At 40.7% G+C, this 19795-nt stretch overlaps 1 protein-coding gene across 1 annotated transcript in view; it reads right to left on the bottom strand.

Annotated features, from left to right (window-relative positions):
* The window catches only part of ANKS1B (ankyrin repeat and sterile alpha motif domain containing 1B), an 822202-nt gene that overhangs the window by 285973 nt on the left and 516434 nt on the right, over positions 1-19795 (bottom strand). Inside the window, exon 16 of the mRNA XM_005882370.2 lies at positions 1918-2016. Within this exon, the coding sequence (XP_005882432.1) occupies positions 1918-2016 (99 nt within the window). The remainder of the gene's footprint in view (positions 1-1917; positions 2017-19795) is intronic.

Here is a 19795-nt window from a genome sequence, read left to right as displayed (position 1 = left end):
GTGAATCCAACCAGCAATCTCTTGGTGCATGGGACGATGCTCAACCAACTGAACCACACCAGCCAGCGCCGGTCATTTGAGATTTTAAGCAGGTCATGGCATGTGGCATGATATAATATACATTTTAGAAGGGTTGTTCTTGATGCTGTGTGTAAATGTAATTGTAGAGTGGTAAGAAAGGTACCTAGGACAGAGATTAGGCATATATGAATTGCCCAGGCTAGAGAGAACCAAGGAGAAATGGACTCAACTAGTCTAACCTAGAGATGACAGATTAGAATCTAGTGTAGTCCAGTCAGAGGCAGTTGGTTTGAACGAGGGTGATAATTACCAAGGTAGAGAGAAGCAGCTCCACTTTAGGGAAAATTTCACAAAGGAAGTGAGTGACATGGAACAACATGAGCTGAACTTCAAATGATGGGCAGCACTATGACAAGGGGAGAGTCATTCAATGATTTACTGAGTGCCTACCATGGGCTGGGCACTGGTCTAGGTGTTGTGGGCATAGCAGTGCAGAAGCTCTTGTTGACAATAAGGAGAAAACTTGCCAAGTAATATTTTAAGTAAAGATTCAAAAGTAGTGAGGTGAACAATACACTTAAAGAATTACTTCTAGAATTAGTTCTAAGGATGCTTTATTTTTTTTCCTTTTAGTGGAGAAAATTGTATGATTAACCTTCTTTGTATGCTTGACTCTCCTTGAATTTGCAAAAGTGTTAAGTAGCAACTCAGTTTATTGTCAGTTGGCAAATATCATCAGATCCCTTCCTTAGAAACAATGGTTAATATATATCTTTCCCATCCTGCTACCCTGCCTCAAATTCCCCCATCCTACCCCCGTCCCCAATTTTTTCCCAGCTGGATGACTCAACTTCAACTTCCCCTCCTAGTTCCTATCGTGTACTCCTCTAAAATGAGGTGACCTAGAGCATTCTAGTCATGTCTGTTCCCCAGAGCTTACAGAATAAATTCCAAATTCCTTAGCCTGCACCAACTGACCCAACTACCTTTTCTGCTTTATCTCTGACTCCACTCTCCTATTGTTTTAATCACATTGGATTTTTTCTTCCTTTTTAAAAAATATTTTTCTAATTGTGATGAAAAGAAATAACCAAACTTTGTTCGAATAACAAAGACATAACAAAATTAACCACCTTAACCATTTTTTTTTTAGTGTATAGTTTAGGGGCATTAAGTACATTCACATTGCTGTGCAAATCCCATCGGATTCTAAATCATACAGTGTCACTATTCCCCTAACACTCTGGCAGTTTGTTGCTTGGACCATACCTGGGTTCCTCTGGCTTCTGAAATGCCATTTCCTTTCATTACCAATTAACATATTATCTATCTTGAAGACCAATGCTCAGATCCTACCTCTTACTTTAGGCTCCTATGAAACCTTATCTGGACACAGAAGGTCAACTCTGTTGCTAGGTAACATACTACTTACAAAATGCATCTGGACTGGAAAGATTTACACATGAACTATACATACCTGATGGGGATGCGATGCTTTGAACTTTGCCAAATGATGACTCTTGTAATTAGGCAGGTCCCTTGTCCCTGGAGGCTAAGCCTCTGGAGCTGTTATAGGCGATATTGCCTCTTATGGGGCATGAGGCTTCTAATCCAGGAACATCCCTGTATCCATCCAATATTGATCTTATCTTCTTGTACTTGAGGGGCCTAGGCGGATGTTTGTACTGATATAAGGACTCTCACAGATGAGAAACTCTGATGCTGCTCTGTTAGCCAGTGGTGTTTCCTGTATTGCATCCTTGTAGGTAAGTCTAAAGACCTGCTTTGGGGAGTTGCATCAATCTGTGGAAATGTCCTAATTACTGACACCCCTTGCACATCTGGACTTAAACCACTGGGACTGTATTTAGAGTGAGGGTAATAAGCATGGCTTACCTTGGGGAGGAGCTGGATTGCCTGTAGAATTCTCTGTCTGTGCCCAGAATTAAGGATCCCAATTTCCAATAAATCCTGATCTTCCATAACATTGCTTCCCTGAAACAAAACCAGAAATGTTGTAAGTTAAGTCAGGCATTTTTATTATGGGTAAATAATGATTTATTTAACACAGAGACAAATAACCAACATATGATCTGAATTTTATAGATAAAATAGTCATGTTTCTATGAGGGTAGGATTAGAGGGAGTCACTCATGTTGAAAGTTCTGGGAAAACTTCCTTTCCCTCACCAATACTCTCATGATTTACTATTTCTGGTTGGATTATCTGCACTGGGGACTCATTCCTTTGACTTAAAACTTTGTCCCCCTAAAAATGTAAATGCTTCTAGGGAGCAGTGCCATTTAGAACCATCCATGACTTATACCTTGATATGAATGAATCAGTTTTGTTTTTCCCCCAGGAAAACAGATTTTGTGAGGAGGGCTGATGGAAAAATTGCATAGACGAGGTTAAAAGTGAGAGTTAATCTCAAAATAGTGACTGCAAGACACCTGGTCAAGATGTGGGGCTAGAACAATGAGTAAGACACAGGTCCCTACCCACAATTGTCATTATTCCTTCTAGTGCAGTGATGGAAACAGACTGTTCAAAGGCAGTCAGAGTGATGTAAATGTGCTATAATGGTGACATGGTCTTGGGAGCCCAGAGGGGACCAAGGGTATGTTTTCAGACGAAATGATGTCTAATGGCTAAAAAGAAGAATGAGTAATGTCTTGTGGCTAAAAAGAATAGTGTCCTTGGAAGCATTGAGTTCTGGGGTAAGTTGAAAAGAGGAGCAAAAGGTAAGACTGCAAAGGCAAGCAGAGGCCAGACATACAGACATTGCATGGCATGCTGTGGAATTCAGAATTCATCCTGCCCATAATGGGGATCCCTGGGCAAATTTTTAAGGAGTTACATGATGTGATCCCAAACTTAGAAAGATCAATTTGGTTTTTGTGGCTGGGTCTCTGCTTCCTTACCTATAAAATGACGAAGTTGAGCTCCACGGCCTTCAAGGGCCGATCTAGTCCTGAAGTTCTTTGATTTCAATGATGTTTTAAACCTCTAATTAATATACACACATTTGTTTTTTGGGGTTTGTAAGCTAAATTGAGGAATCTATAGGAGAGTTCAAGAATTCAGATCGCTACATTTCTGGACAAATCAAACTCTGTCCTCTTAATGTGTAATATGAAAACTTTTATGAATAGAAGTTACAGAATACCCATTTATGGAGAGCAATGGGTAGTGATGAAATTGAAAGCAAAAGAGGATGAACTGGAAAGGGAAACCCTGGGGCCTGGGGCCAGGAGGAGGCCACTTTAGTTGTTCTAAAGATTGGGATTAGACTGTGGGACATAGAAAGAAAGAAGGGGACTTGAAAACTATCAAGAAGTTTGCCTTGGCAAGTGAAAGCATGGAATGATGCAGAAATGCAGAATACACACTGGTTCCAGGCTTGGGCAAGAGGGGTGATTCATGATGCCTTTCCTTGAGATAATAAAGGAGAAGGGGCCAGCCCAGTGTGTGCAAAGTGAGACTAATGTCTTTCCCTGGACAGGGACAGCATAGATTGATGTAAACAATTTCATATCGGACTACATTATAAATGGAGAAATGACTGGTCTTAGAAAGATGAAAGCCATTAGAATGGTGCCATAGCTAGGGATTTAAAACGGGCATCCAATGGACAAAAACATTCTACCTACTCCTAGTACCATCCCTATGCTTGAGCTGCTCTGGTGCTCTTGGATGAGGCATAACGATGCAGGTCTGATAATGAAAAGCCTAATGAAAAACAAATAAAGCCAGTCTTGGCAATGTGCCATAGGAAACATTGCTCTCAAGAAATTACTCAGTGCACACAATAGAGGATGGCTAAGAATATAAATGACTTCATTTTGAAAAAGTGCTATTATTTTCAGAAATGGACTAGTGTGTCACAAGCGGGATGCATGATACCATTCACATTTGACTTCTACTCTTTGAGGGGTTTTCCAAAAGGAGTTTCCCAGCTCTTAAAAAACAAACAAATAAACACACAAAAAAACATTGGCCTTCTATGTATTAGACCATTACTAGGTTTTCCATGGACGAAATTACCAGCCTACAACTTCAGCTCAGAAAATATAGAACCTAGTTTCTTTGTACAAACACAAAACACACCAGGATCCCTTAGCCTGAATTAGCTACTATCTATATGTAATCCTGAAAACTTGATTTCAGTATTTGAATACTGAAATGCTTTGAAGAATTGAAACTTTAAAGACCACCTTTCTTCCTCTAACCTACCAATATACCATCTTCCCTATTTTCTTTTTTTTTTGTTAATCCTCATCTAAGGATATTTTTCCATTGATTTTTAGAGAGAGTGATAGGGAGGGGCAGAGACAGAGAGAGAGAAACATCAACATAAAAGAGACACATCATTTGGTTGCCTCCCACATGTGCCCTGAGGATTGAGCCTGCAACCACAAGGTACATGCCCTTGACTGGGAATCTACTGGAGACCCTTTAGTCCATGAGCCAACACTCTATCCACTGAGCCAAACCGGCTAGGGTTCATCTTCCTATTTTCAGTAAGGAAAGAAACTTTGGCGAGAATTGAAAGGAAGTTAGACTTCTCCTTGGGTCAAATTTCCTAGCAGGCAGGATAATGACTAAGAAATTTTGAAAAATGAGCAAAAATTATGGGGAGCACAGTGCAAATAGTAAAAATGTGTCCAGAGGGAAATGGTACTAATTATAGAAATGTGAAGAGAAAGGTTCGCTGTCCCCAGTGACGCATGCAGTTAGAAATTTTCTATTTTCTTTCTTATTGTAATACACAGGAGTACAAAAATATCTCGGTGCATCATCTAGCCAGTCTTTTTTTCAAAACAGCACCAGGCTTGGAGTCTAAAGATGTGGGTTTGAGTCTTGTCTGGGTAAGCTTGGCCAAGTCATATATTATTTCCAGGTCTCTGGTCCTTACCCATTAAAATGAAGTACTTTAACAAATATCCATTCCGTTCTAAAGTGCTATGATTTCAGGCAAGTCCAACTTTTGATTAGTATTATCTATATATATAAAAGCCTAAGCGACCAGACGACTGGCCAGTAGTTATGACATACACTGACCACCAGGGGGCAGATGCTCAATGCAGGAGCTGCCCCCTGGTGGTCAGTGTGCTCCCACAGCAGGAACGCTGCTCAGCTGACCAATGGGTGCCAGATGTCGGGCTCACGGCTGACTGGCGAGCACAGCTGTGGCTGCCCGAGCCTCTTCTGTGGACACTCCCCCTGCGTGCCCCTCCCCCATCTAGACCAGGACTGGGATCGGGACTGGCATCTCTAGACTCACCGGGTGAGAGCCCGTGGCTGCTTCTCCAGCGCTGCATGAGGAGAGAGGCTGCCATGACGAGCAGTGGCTGCGTGGCCATGGGTGCGCTGGTATTGCCCTAGGACAGGTGCGCCAAGACAGCAGAGGAGTGGCAGCAAGCCTACTGAGTGGCAGCAGTGGCAGGCACAGCATGGCCAGGATGAGTGGGAGCAGCATGGTGCCCAGCCTGGGCTCAGGCTCCTCCCCCGCCACCTGCCACTTTGCACACTACTTTGTGCTGTGCGGGATCCACACGGACAGTGGGCTGGAGCCCGACAAGCTGGTGGGTAAGGCTGGGCTGCAGCAGCGCGAAGGTCCACTGATCCCTGCAGGCCAGGCCAAGGGACCCAGTGGTGCATGAATCCATGCACCGGGCGTCTAGTTATATATAAGTATAGATTCTATAATTTGAAATTACATTTTATTATTTCAGAATTTATAACTTACATTTACCTTTAAGAAGTAATTATAGATAAGTGCAAAAATGCATGTGTGTTTTTTTTTTTTTTGGACAAATTCATCTCAGTGCTAGGAACTTATAAAATTTCTTATGAAAAGAAATGCTAGAATACCTTATTTTTGTAGTGTCATGGATTCTTACAGAATTTCAGAGGAAAATGAAATGTTTTAAGTCTTACAACTAACTATTTCATTTATTCTTGGGTAATAGTCACACCATCAAGGACAATAAATGTTTCCATTTTCCCTAGGAAACTGGAATTTATTCTTACATTACCACTTGCCTTCACTAAATGTTAGAAAACCTCAGCTTAACTCATATTTTTCCTCAATTAAAGCTAAACAAAACTCTAGTTTTTTCCTTCCTCCATCCATTTCTCACATGGCTGCCAGAACAATGGTTTTTCGAGTAGAGCTCTGATATGTCCATCTTCTTCTACTCCACTGCACTCTCTACCTCATCTTCCCAGTACACGTGCTGGCTCTACTTCCTCATCTCCCATTTGCTCCTTAAGCCACTATAATAAGCATTTACCCCCATTAATTCCATAGAATTTCTCTGCCCAATGTTAAGAATGACCTCTCAATTGCCATGTCTAGTTGATTCTTTTCCATTCTGATTTCAGGGATTCATTGGCTATATGTGGTTGCTGGCAACTATATTGGAAATGCATATATAGGACATTTCCATCATCACAGCAAGTTCTATCCAGCTGTGCTTCTCTACAGTTGAAGACATTGAAACTGGCTGAATCCCACAGATGGAGCAAAGGTGGTGATGTTACAGGGAATCAGACAGAGGAAGTCAAAAACACTCAGGCATCATTCTTAGGATATAATTGATGTGCCTCTCAAAGTTCATAGACATTGAATTTAGGATCTCCAGCAGATGCTCTTCTAACATTTCAGTAATGAAAATAAATTAGAAACTGATTCTAATCAGTTTCATTAGTGTTGTTTTATTATGGGGTTAGAAATCTATGCTATTGAAATGACAAGTTTAATTGAGAAATGATTTATTTTCTTAGCACACTACCAGGCATGTTGCACAGGGTGTCTAGGGAATAATAACCAGTAGGTTAAGTTGTTTAGTTAATGACTTACTAGAAGCACCAAGGGCCCAAGGCAGTGTTTTTAGAACAGGTGTTCCTTTACTGACAAGAAAGATCTAATCCAGGGGGCCTTTATTGCTTTCTTAAATTATGGAGTAAACAAACATAATCTAATATATGTGTACTGAGAGGTGAAAGTTTCTTCTCTGATCATGGGGAGAGTACTTATGTATTAATTTTTTTTTCAGCCACGATAAACTAACAAGATGACCAAATAAAATGAAAAGGAGTGTTTTGATCTTAGTGATCCATTAGAAATAGAACAACTATTTACTAAAATCATCTCTCAATAATATCTGTGCTGATTGCTTCTGTTGCATAGAACTCCAGCTTGAACACTTCTCCTATCTCAACAACTTTAGTACATACATATCATACTCATTTAGAAACCTTCCCTTCACATTGCATCCTATATAATAAAAGCCTAATATGCTAAGTTTCCAACCATTTGTTCGACCAGTCAACCAGTTGCTATGACACACACTGACCACCGGGGGCAGACGCTCCAACTGGTAGGTTAGCTTGCTGCTGGAGTCTGGCCAATCGGGACTGGGCGAGAGGGGCCGGACATGCCCTGGAACCTTCCCGTGGTCCCTCCCCAGCTGGCCAACCTCTGGCGGTCGGCCTTGATTAGGACTGGGTGAGACGGACCCCAATCAGCCCCCATCAGCCCCTATCGGGACTGGGCCAGACATGCCTGGGCCAGTGGTTCTCAACCTTCCTAATACCGCGACCCTTTAATACAGTTCCTCATGTTGTGGTGACCCCCAATTTCATTGTTACAAATTGAACATAATTAAAGCATAGTGATTAATCACAAAAACAATATGTAATTATATATGTGTTTTCCGATGGTCTTAGGCGACCCCTGTGAAAGGGTCGTTCGACCCCCAAAGGGGGCACAACCCACAGGTTGAGAACCGCTGCCCTGGAAGAATCTGTGCACCGGGCTGGTTTCGGCCCAATCCCCGCAGGCCAGGCCGAGGGACCTCACCTATTACATAAAATGCTAGGGAAACATATTTAAGGACCACGGAGAACTGTTTTCTTCTTAATATAAGCAGGAGTGGATGTTATTTATTCTCTCTTTTCAGGCCAAGAATGAAAAAAGTGAACAGGGTGCTGTTATTGGAGAAAATTCTTTTGCTCTATACTGAACTAAATTAGATTCTTCTCCACAGTTTGTATGACCTTAAATATGTAAAATAGAATATTTGTATAATCGTATGACCCGAAGATCTTGCAAACTCACACATGTAAAAATGCATATTTTCGTTTATTTTTAATACAAGTTTTCACAGCATAAATGATATGGTGGTATAAAACCACAGGCATCCCTTGCCTTTGGAAAGTTCACTTTATACCACTTTACTTTTATAAAAGACGTATTTCAGTACCTGTTTTCACTAACCAAAGGAAAAAATCTGAAGAGGCCTTTTGCTTTTAAGAAAAAAGGTGAAAAGTGAAAACAGCGCTCAGTGTTGGTTTTGCAGGGAACCATTATAGAGGCAGCTGCACCCCAGCATCCAAGCATGGCCCACCCAGCTTCTTCCCCTGGAACCACACTCAGCATCTCAGCATCAATGCTCCATAGCTTTGTACTCTGCACATCTGGGCTTTATCTCAAGGATCTTATTTGTCTTGTGAACAAATTTTATTTATTTATTTGTTTGTTTGTTTATTTATTTATTTATTTTTTAGAGAGAAAAGAAAGGAGGGGGAAGGGAGGGAGAGGAAGGGAGAGTGAGAGAAACATGGATGTGAGAGAGAAACATTGATTGGTTGTCTCCTGCACACACCCTGACCAGGGACCAAACCCGCAACCTGGTTATGTGCCTTGACTGAGAATCAACTGGCAGCCTTTCCGTGCATAGGATAACACTCAACCAACTGAGCAATACTGGCCAGGGATATTTGTCTTTTTAATCCTCACCGAATATATGTTTTTATTTATTTGAGAGAGAGAGAGAGAGAGAGAGAGAGAGAGAGAGAAAGAGAGAGAAACATTGATGTGAAAGAGAAACATTGATCAGTTGCTTCCTATAAGTGCCCCAACTGGGGATCTAGCCACAACCTAGGCATGTACCCTGACCGGAATTGAACCTGCAATGTTTTGGTGTATGGGATGATGCTCCAACCAGCTGAGCCACTCGGCCAGGGCTTTATCTCAAGTATTTTGTGCATCTGTTGGCAAGATTTGTCAGTATCAGAAAGCCAAAGAGAGCTCATAAGGGTGTTATACTTAATGTAAAACTGGACATAATAAAGCATTTCAATCATGGCAAACAAAATAAAGACATTATGCATGCACTGAATTCTGGGTCAGGGAATGCTAAAAAGTTTTCCCATATAAATTAACAATAATTGCTAAACGTTTTATAGGCACACTCTCCTTTGGATAGCAGGGGAATCCCGCATATACGATTTTCTTGTAGTAACAATGCTACCTCTTAGCTTCTTTAAGGCTTTGAGTCAATTTGCCATCAATTTACAAGTACCCAATGCATGTCTTTATTGCATGATTATGATAACTGCTATTGTGTAAAAACCAGATTTATAATTCCTTTACTTATTTTATCACACAGAAACATGGGTTATCATAAGATATTAGATAATGTGCTTCTTCCAAATTTAACTCCTTTTGTCACACTAATGAAATGGCAGTGGAATAAAATTTCATCATATATATATATATATTTTACCTCTCTACCTTTGCCCTCTAATTGGACATATTCTGTCTACTGCAATGGAATTTCGTGTTCATAACTAAATTTTCATGATGTTAGCTTAAGAAGAAAGCTTTCCAGATTCTTTGGACCACATAGAATATTGTTTCAAGTAAATGTCACATTTAAACAATAAATTAGAGAAATCTTACATATGTAAGTTATATATCTTAATGAATAAATTATATATTAGACTTTTTTGTTGTTACTTCTTGCCCGAGGATATTTTTCTATTGATTTTTAGAGAGCGTGGAAGGGAAGGGGAGAGACAGAAACATCATATAAATTGGTTGCCTCCTACAAACACCAGGCACCAAGCCTTCAACAGAGGTACATGCCCTTGACCAGAATTGGACCCAGGATCTTTCAATCTGCAGGCTGACACTCTATCCACTGAATCCAAACTGGCTAGGGCTTGGTTAGACTTTTTTTTTAAGATTAGCATTTAACAGCTAACATGATTACGATGTTATACTTTCATTTATTCCCTTCATTATTTTCAAGTCTTTTTCCCCTTTAAAATATCTGTTCTGAAGCTGGGGGTGGGGGGATTGGTGGTTTAAGTAATCAGGTATTTATTTGTTGAAAAGTATTAAGCAAGGTTTGGTGATATAATAAGTTACAACTATGATTCCCTTGAGACATGTATTCATGCAGATTTTAATAGATGTATACTTATAAAAGACTGCAAAGTCATTTATACACTAACTCGTACTGTCTTGGTTAAAAATTTCATAGCTGCAAGAGAGGAAACCTGTTCATTTTTAATTAAGGATGTTAACCCACAAGTCCTACAAGAAGAAAAGCAGATGACAACAGAACTTACTTGTATGCTCTTATTTTTCTCCAGATGCATGCATATGAAAGTATAAAGCTTATGAACACCTAATGTTCTCTTTCATTTTTCACACTTAGAGCAGTTGGTGTAAGTTAGCATAAAGTAATTTGCACACTTAGTGAGTTCTCATTCTGTGCCAGGCACTATTCTAGGTGCATCAGAAATACAAGTTTATTTAATTCTCACAGCAACTCCATGAGGTAGGTACTTAAGTAACTTGCTTCCATAGATGAATAGAGTCTTTCTCATAACTCTTACCTGATATAGCCTGTAGTGTAGTTAGTGCAGGAGAGAAAAGTTTGAGTAAGAAAATGTGGCTAGACCTATATCATCTTCATTTTACTTTAGAGCCATATGAAATTCACATTTGAAAGATAGTGTCCCCACTTCTTTTATGTTTGATTTCACAGCGTTTAAGCAACAATGACTCCCTCTGTATAGAAGAGAATTTGGAAAGCTGTCGGACCCATTCTTCCCTCCTCTGCAACAGTCCTTTCTGTTCACTGAATCATGGAATCAGGGCTGGCAGGAACCTGGGGGGCTTTTCTAGTCTAAACGGTCCCTAACTAACCACAAAGCTTTAACTTCCCTCTCCTTTGAAGCATGCTGTCTAGCCTGGGTGGCACTATTCCCAAAGGGGTAGGGCGGATATAAAATGCTTGACATGGTCTTTCCCAGCAACTAAGTCTGAGCAGGGGGTGGGGACAGGATGGGGGACACCTCAGTCCCACTCTTTCAGCTCCCACTGTGCTACATACTGAGTGGGACAGGAGAGCTATTAGAAGAATATGCCAAAAGTGGAGATGAAAGAAAAACAGTGAGCAGCTGTCCTGTGTCCTTTTCCAATCACAAGCTGTGAAGTTCTGAAAAGGAATTTTCCTTGGGTAGGCTGTCCATAATCTTGGCAGGTGTCCGATCTTGTTCCCATCTAATATACTGCACATGTCTCAGGTCTCACAAGAGAGAAGTGAGCAGTGATTAGGTTAGTTTGGACACTCTGCTCTTCTTTAAAAATAAAATTTACCTGGCCAGCATGGCTCAGTGGTTGAGCATTGACCTATGAACCAGGAGGTCATGGTTCTATTCCCAGTCAGGGCACATGCGAGGATTGTGCGCTCTATCCCAATGTGGAGTGTGCAGGAGGCAGCTGATTAATGATTCTCTTTCATCATTGATATTTCTGTTAGTTTGGACACTCTGCTCTTCTTTAAAAATAAAATTTACCTGGCCAGCATGGCTCAGTGGTTGAGCATTGACCTATGAACCAGGAGGTCATGGTTCTATTCCCAGTCAGGGCACATGCGAGGATTGTGGGCTCTATCCCAATGTGGAGTGTGCAGGAGGCAGCCGATTAATGATTCTCTTTCATCATTGATATTTCTGTCTCCTTCTCCCTCTCCCTTTCTCTCTGAAATAAAATATTTAAAAAAATAAAAAATGTTATTTATTGGGGTGGTATTGGTTAATAAAAACATACATATTTCGAGTGTACAACTCAATAAAACATCATCTGCACACTGCATCATTAAGTCTCTTTCCATCCCCATTTATCTCCCCTTTGCCCACTTCCAACCCCCACACCTTTCCCTCTGGCTATCACCATAGTGTTGTTCATGTTTATGTGACACCTGCTCTTAACACAGTGGTTCTCAACCTGTGGGTTGCGACCCCTTTGGCGGTCAAATGACCCTTTCACAGGGGTCGCCTAAGACCATCCTGCATATCAGATATTTACATTACAATTCATAACAGTAGCAACATTACAGTTATGAAGTAGCAATGAAAATAATTTTATGGTTGGGTCACAACATGAGGAACTGTATTTAAAGGGCCAGAAGGTTGAGAACCATTGTCTTAACAGAAGAGGATCATGGCACCTTTTTGTTTTAAACAGGCTCCTCTTGCACGTGACCTCTCACAGGTGATACAGATCTCCAAAAGGAAGGGCTCCTCTTGGGAGAAGCCAAAAGAACTTGCTCCTGGGTATGACAAACACAGCTACACACCATGAAGTGGGAAAGAGAGCCTACCATGATGAACTACCAGCCATAAGGCCTGTACTGAGTACCAGGCACTTTGTTCATCTTATTCATAGGCCTTTCTATGATTTCATAAGATAAGTAATGGCATCTTCATTTTGTAGACAAGGAAACCGAGTCTCTGAGCTGTGAAACGATGGACCTGGGGTCAGTGTCTTCTCCTGATAGGCGTTGATGCTCATGTCTCCTTCACTACAGAAGGAGGACCAGTGTTCTGGAGGGGCACTTTCTGGATGGAGTCAATAGATGTGTAACACTGCCAAGAAGTGACTCCCATGACCCTATTTTCACACACAGCCTGGCATATGAATTGACAGACCATTAGGAGTAATAAATAGGCCATAGTTTCTCCAACATAGTTTATTTCAAATAAATTACCTTCTGAAAACATTGAGGAGTTAGTTCTTCCAAAGACATTAGTGTCACTTAGAGCCAAACCTGTTAGGATAAGTGACCCAGAACATTTCTGGCTACAGCATCAAGCAATTGGCCATGTTCTGATCCAGGACTATGTTGGGAGGTGGCGAATGACAGCATGGCATTGAGCTGGCACTTCTCAGCTCTTCTGTAGAGCCTTGTCCAACTATTTGGAGGACCAACTGGGAAACGAGAGTTCTCAGAGTCAGAGCCATGTTTGGGTGTCTTTCCTTTAGGTCTTTTTCAAAGCCAGGATTTACGATGGGGGATTTGTGAAAATGAATACATAAGATAGAGGATGTCTGGAAATAAATTAAGGACATTTGTGTCCCTAACATAACATGTTCTGAGTCCAAAGAAAAGACGGTCAATTGCAGTCTCTGAGAAGGCTATGGAAGCTGAAGGAGCCTGTGATGGTGCAGGTGGATAGGTTAGTCCTCTGGGAACTGGTAGACCGTCATAAAGTTGAATCATTAGTCCATCAAAAAAAATGGTTGTCCTTGAGAAACAGACACCTTGAGATTTAAGGATGATGGGGTGTCCCAACACCAAGAACTAGATTCAGAAATAACCAAATAAACGTAACAGGAGAGGAGCAAAGAGGAAGAGAAAGGAAGGGAGGGAAGGAAGGAGAGAGAGAAACTGTTACTTATTAAGGATGAAGGTGATTATGAGGGAAGTAGGCTGCCAGATAAAATACAGAAATTCCAATTTATCTGGGATTGTGTATGTTTATTTGCTTAATCTGGAGCCTTAGAGAAGAGGCCATTGAATGCTGGAAATGAGCTGCTCTGCTTCATTTATTTACATATATTTGTTCAACTAATAGTTTGTGAGCACTTACTATGTGCAGGCTCTGGGCTAGGTCATGGGACAAGCTGATAACAGGACACGAAAGGTCCCTTACTTTTAAGTTTACAGTCTAGTGGAGAAAACAGGAAAATAACCAGATAGAAAATAATACAAGTAATGATCATTTAGCAAAGTTTTATATATGCCAGGTACTATGAAGTGTTTTACCTTGTTTACTGTTCACAACAACCCCCAAGGTTGGTATAGTTATTACCCTTATTTATAAATGAAGAATTAAAGACATAGAGAAGCTAATAATTTGCCCAAGGGAACACGGCTAGAAAAAACTGCTCTAGAGGTGCTGTAGTAAAAAGAAAAAAATCACAAGGGAGACCTGTGTTAGAAAGACTAGTCAGAAAAGCCTCTCTGAGAAAGTGACATGTAAGTTGAGTGTGAGGAATCAGAAGGAGCAACCCAACCATGAGAAGAGCCATTAAAAGAAGATTCAGGGCAGAAGGAACAGCTTGTGCAAAAGCAGTGAGGTGAGAAAAGAGCCAGGCATAGTCTAAGAACAGACAGAAAGCTAGTAAGACTTGAATTTGGTGACTAAGAGGAATGAGAACCTTGGAGGGGAAAACAAAGCATAGATAATGCAGTACCTTGAATATCCTGATGAGGACTTAGATTTTATTCTAAGTGCAATGAAAAACACTGAAGGAGATAAACCGACTTACACTTATACCTGGCTATGGTGTGAAGGATGGATGGAGGAATTGAGTGATATTGAGTTCAACAACCAAAATTGAAATGACAGTGCAGAAGCATCAAAATCTGAGGGAAATGTGATGAAAGATGACCTCCTGGAGAACCACGAGAACAGGGAGTCAAGTTTCCAAGCCAAATATAATTTTTCATTTGAATTAAAAAGAAAAGGCAGATGGCAAAGATAAAAGTCAGATGGTCTTTGATATAGGGTCTAAATGGATACAACTATAGACAGAGATTGAGTACAGTAACACCTTTTAAAATGCAAACATCCATACTCCAGGGACTCAGCAATTCTATTTCTAGGTGGTGGCAGACACTGTTGGCAGGCTGACGCCCTTCTCCCTAGCTACCTCCTACTATGGAGGCTGGACAAACTAAATGCTCTCAGTCTGCCTTGAGGCTATGATTGAATATGTGGCAGTATTTGCCCACTGGAAAACATCTGGAAAAGATTTTTTCCCAATTAAAAGAGAAAAATTCACCTGGTACCCTCCAGTGTCCATAAGAAAGTGGCAATGGACTTCTCTCATGTTGAGTGGGTACAATTGTTTATACAAAGTAACAGAGATGCGTTCACAGTGAGTTGACCATCAGAAACAAATATCCCCATTGGATACCTGTAAGCAGGGAAGCATTGGCTATAAGAGAGTTAGTCCCTGAGTAAGAAAGCTCATTTAAAGCTCTCTCCATCTTTTGCATCCAAGTTGCTCTGACCAGTGTTGATCTGTTGATGAAAATAATGATGAGGATGTGAACTATGGCACATAAGAGAGTCATAATGGAGGCGACAGTGTATTTAAAATTTACCTTAGACAGACCTGGGTGTGATAACCACCAAGAACAGAGAAGAGATTAGAAAGAATAAAATGTATCAGAACCAATTTGGCATCAGGGTGTGTCAATCTATAAAATTGTCTCTTCTCGTTTTGACTTAAAATTATGAAATCTCATAAAATTATTACTTGAAGGAATTTATTTCCTATAGATTTTGGTTTCTGTTCGATTCACTCACTGGATGTGGAATTACTAAAGTGTTCATGGGGTTGAAAGATTTTAAGTCTGGGAGTGGCTTCTGAAGATGACAGCAATCCAGAGATTGCTTAGAGTCCTTATGGTTCTATGGGAAGGACTTTTTTTTAAACATAAGTTTGCTTTTTTATAGGAAATAATTTTACACTTGAAACGTGAACACATTATAATCTTAACAGAGCAGAAACAATGAGAACTTTGGGGGATGTTAGGTTGGCCTCCGCATGTGGCTGTTCCCTGAACTCTTGAGATGTCCAGTTTGTAAGCAGGTCCTTGGTTACTCGGAATGCCTATTGAAACAGGGGACCAGAAGATTCCTGACTTTCCTCCACATTTATTTTTGGTTTTGAAGACATTTTTCTTGAAATATCTTCAGTAGAAAAACATATTTTCCCCCATGAACACTTTGCTTTGGTTTGCTTCATGTTAAAGTTTGGTGATGGGAAAACTCACTTGCACCATAGTATAAATGGAATGTTTGTGTCCTCCTTCTCCCCTTACGATCCTCTCCCACAATCCCCTGCCCCAATTCATGTGTTAAAACCTAATCCCCAACGTCATAGTATTTGGAAGTGGAGCCTTTGGGTGGTACTTAGGTCTTGAGGGCCAAGTTCTCTTGAATGGAATTAGTGACTTATAAAAGTGGTTCCAGAGAGTCCCTTTGCCCCTTTCACCATGTGAGGACATGGAGAAAAGATGGCCATCTATGAACTAGGAAGTGGGCTGTCCTCAGTTGCCTAATCTGCCAGTGCCTTGATCTTGGACTTCTGGTCTCCAGAATAGTGATAAATTTCTGTTGTTTATAAGCCACCCTGCCTGTGGTATTTTGTTATTGCAACCCCAAAAGGACTAAGACATAACAACACTGGAATTAATTGTGAGGAGATGGTCACTGTGGGTTAGACAGGCAAGAGGCAAACCCAACGAAGTGGTTAAACGGAAGGCTGAGCAAAATTACAACTAAGAAGAGTCCTTTAAACCTTTGTGGAGCTGTCTGGCTCCACCATTTGCCCTTGGGTTGAAAACAAAGGGAAAATTTGTGCAAGACACAAAAATACCCTTTCCATGGTATAGCATCTATACTGTGAAGGATCCTCACCTCATTTTCTCCCATTGTTTTCTTCACTAAATAATACTACCCAACAAGAACAAGAGATGAGAGAAAGAAAAGGGAGATACCCTTTCTTCTAATGAATACTAAATGTTTGCTTGCCTAATTTTTCTAATTAAAGTGAGAAGTTCTTGGGTTTTACTTCTAAAATATTCAACTGGTACCAAAAGCATCATGAAGCCTTTCAAATTAAGTTAAGCATTATTAAAGATGAACACATCTTCTCTAGGTTAAAGCTGATGCTAAATAGGCCACAGAGTCTCTTATTTCTTTCTACTTGGTGTTATATGTCCTGTATTCATCATTGAATAGCCCACTTTTTGGGAGAAGTGATCATGCCTTAAGCATCTTTGCATCTACCTTATCACCTGTTTGCTAAACTTTGGCTAAATTAAAAATTTGAAAGAATGAATACATAAGTAAAAATGTGAAGCATAGATTTATAAAAACATCAGTCTAGATATCACTAAGCACTTTTGTAAAAAATGAATTTAAAAGTTTGAGCTGAAAATTCTAATATTTAGGAAGTTAAATTTCTCCCCCTTAATTGAAGGAAATATAAAGATGGAATTTCCAGTACACAATAACACCAAAATGTTCTTAATTTTTTTCAGTTTTGCAAATTCTTATGATTTGAGTTTCATCCAGGACTGTCAGTTGAGACATCTGATCATCTAAAAGCATTCAGAGAATTAGGATCCCATATGGCTCAAAAATATTTCCTATCCGGCAGGGAGAAAGAGAACTTACTGTGAAAATAATACTGGTATAGACTTCAATTTATGAGCACAAGAAGCACGAATGAATTTAAATCATTTTTTATGGCATCATAATCATTATAATGACCATAAAGAACAATTACAATGAACAAAATAAGAATATACAGTTCAAATAATCACGCTGCATAATGAAATATGAGGTATATTTCAAAGCCACGATACCAGTGCAGCTACATTTTCTCTTACAGAAGCAACACTCATTGGAATCAGAAGTCCTGGCTTATCACTAATTGTGTAAACCCGAAGAGTCATTTAACTTCCTTGGAATTTAATTTTCTCAACTGAACAATGATAAAGTTGGATTGGATGTTCCCTTCTAACATAGCATTTGTTCTGGAGGTTCTAGCACAAAGTAACTCTACTCACCTACTCATCTTTTCTGAAGGATAATTCTCCTTGTTTGGGGGAAAGTATTTTCTTTAAATGAGTGCTCAGAGACACATTTCTATAACGATGAAAGAGGAGAAGGATTTGGGCTCAGACAACTGCACCAACTGAATTAATAATAACAATAGTAACAGCTGTTAATATTCATTGAGTGTTGACTGTGGGCTGGACACTGCTTTAACTCTCAGAAAAATTCTATGAAATAAATATTACTATTAATATCTCCCCTTTACACATGAGAAAACTGAAGCTTAGCGATAACTAGGAACTTGACCGAGATCACACAGTAAGTGGTAGAGCTGCTGTGGCGACAATAAAGAAGAAAATGAAAGCAGAGAGTCCGATGCCCCTGCATCCCATCGCCTAGACAACTGTCTTCCACATGGAAGTGGATGTAGATGGATGGAGTCTCTCCCTACTAGTCCAGTGGCCTGCATTAACCCCTTCCCCACAGTCTCTCCTAAGGCATGGAGATTAGGAAAAAGAACATGGAAATTGTAGCTCCTGGGTTCACATAGTCTTGATCTTTAATAGCAGAGTGACTCTGGGCAACTAAGCTTCCTGTCTTCATCTGTAAAACGGGGATAACAATGACACCTACCCTTGGGGATGTGGTGCATAATGCTTATGAAATTGCTTTATGAACTAAAAAGTAAAATTGCTAAAAATGAAGCATGCCTGCTAGGAACTATTATTTTTTTCCGTTAAGAACACCAAGCAGTAAATCTTCTAGTTTCATGTGGCTTTTGAGAGAAATAGTTTATTCTGAAAGTGGCAGAATGTGTGGTGGAAAGAAATGTAGGTTTCAGTACTAGCTCTGCCATTTACTTAGCTATGTGGCCATGGGCAAGATGCTTAATTTGGCGTCCCACAGGGCCCCAGCTCAGAGGGGGGCTTAATGCTCTGTGGTGACTGTCTTGAAATTCTTCATCATTTTTTCTTTGAATTTGTATTTTGTAAATGAAGACTAATGGGGCAAGGGAGTGTGTGTTGGGGTTTCTCGCCACTTCTTGGGATGGATTCTGCTGAAAACCTCATCACTGCTTCCTGAGCTCTGCTTGGACTTCCCCTCTGTACTTGCTCCCCAAACTGCTGCTGCTCTTCTCTCCACTCCCAGCAGGGCTCTGGGAACTGACACAGGGAGGGGTAGGGCATGGTGTCTCCTATCCACACCTCCCCCGCCCAGCATTGGCAGGACTCTGGCACATCCCTTGGGAAGTGGGTCCAAGTATACCCTTGATCTGGGTACCAAGCATGTCCTGACACAGACACGGAGATTTAAAAGCCTCACAAGTCCCCTGTCTCCCATGGGTTGGAGTGACAGGCCCATGGAAAAGGCTTCCCAGACCCTGCCCAGGTCAAGGGCTGCTCATTGCTCAGGGGCTGGTGGGAGGGGGGGCTCAGCAAGAGGTGTCAGGATCTGCAGTGAGGCACCTGAGTCTGCCTTAGGAGGCATGGTCCCAGATGTCTGTGAGGGTCTGTGCTCTCCCTGCAGGTGTCTGAGTCTGGGAGTGCTCCTGTAGCTGCTGCTATGCCTGAGGGCCTCCTCTCTCCTCCTTCCAACCTTTAACCTTTTTTAGTTTGGCTGACCTTTGTCTCTTTTGGCCTGCTCATGGCATCCATTGGATGCCATGAAATAGGAATTGTGTCATTTTGGTGATTCTGTATATGAGTTAGATGCTGTAATATTTGCATTTAAAACTGTCAATGCACAATATAAAAAATGGCAACATTTATGTTAATAAAATACTTCTTTTTCTTTTTTTACTCAGAAGAGTAATAGTAAATTAAAAAACACCATGGCAAGTCCAGAGAAAGACTGATGAAGAAAGGGAAAAGCTTTTTTTCTCTTTTTTTCCCTTTATTGATTAAGGTATTACAAATGTGTCCTTATTCCCCCATTGTCTCCCCATCCCCCCCCACTCATACCCTCACCCCCTGGTGTCTGTATCCATTGGTTATGCTTATATGCATGCATACAAGTCCTTTGGTTGATCTCTCCCCCTTAGCCC

This window comes from Myotis brandtii, unplaced genomic scaffold, assembly GCF_000412655.1.
Source record: "Myotis brandtii unplaced genomic scaffold, ASM41265v1 scaffold708, whole genome shotgun sequence".
Classification (NCBI taxonomy): Eukaryota; Metazoa; Chordata; class Mammalia; order Chiroptera; family Vespertilionidae; genus Myotis; species Myotis brandtii.
This window is presented reverse-complemented; position numbering and strand designations above follow the sequence as displayed.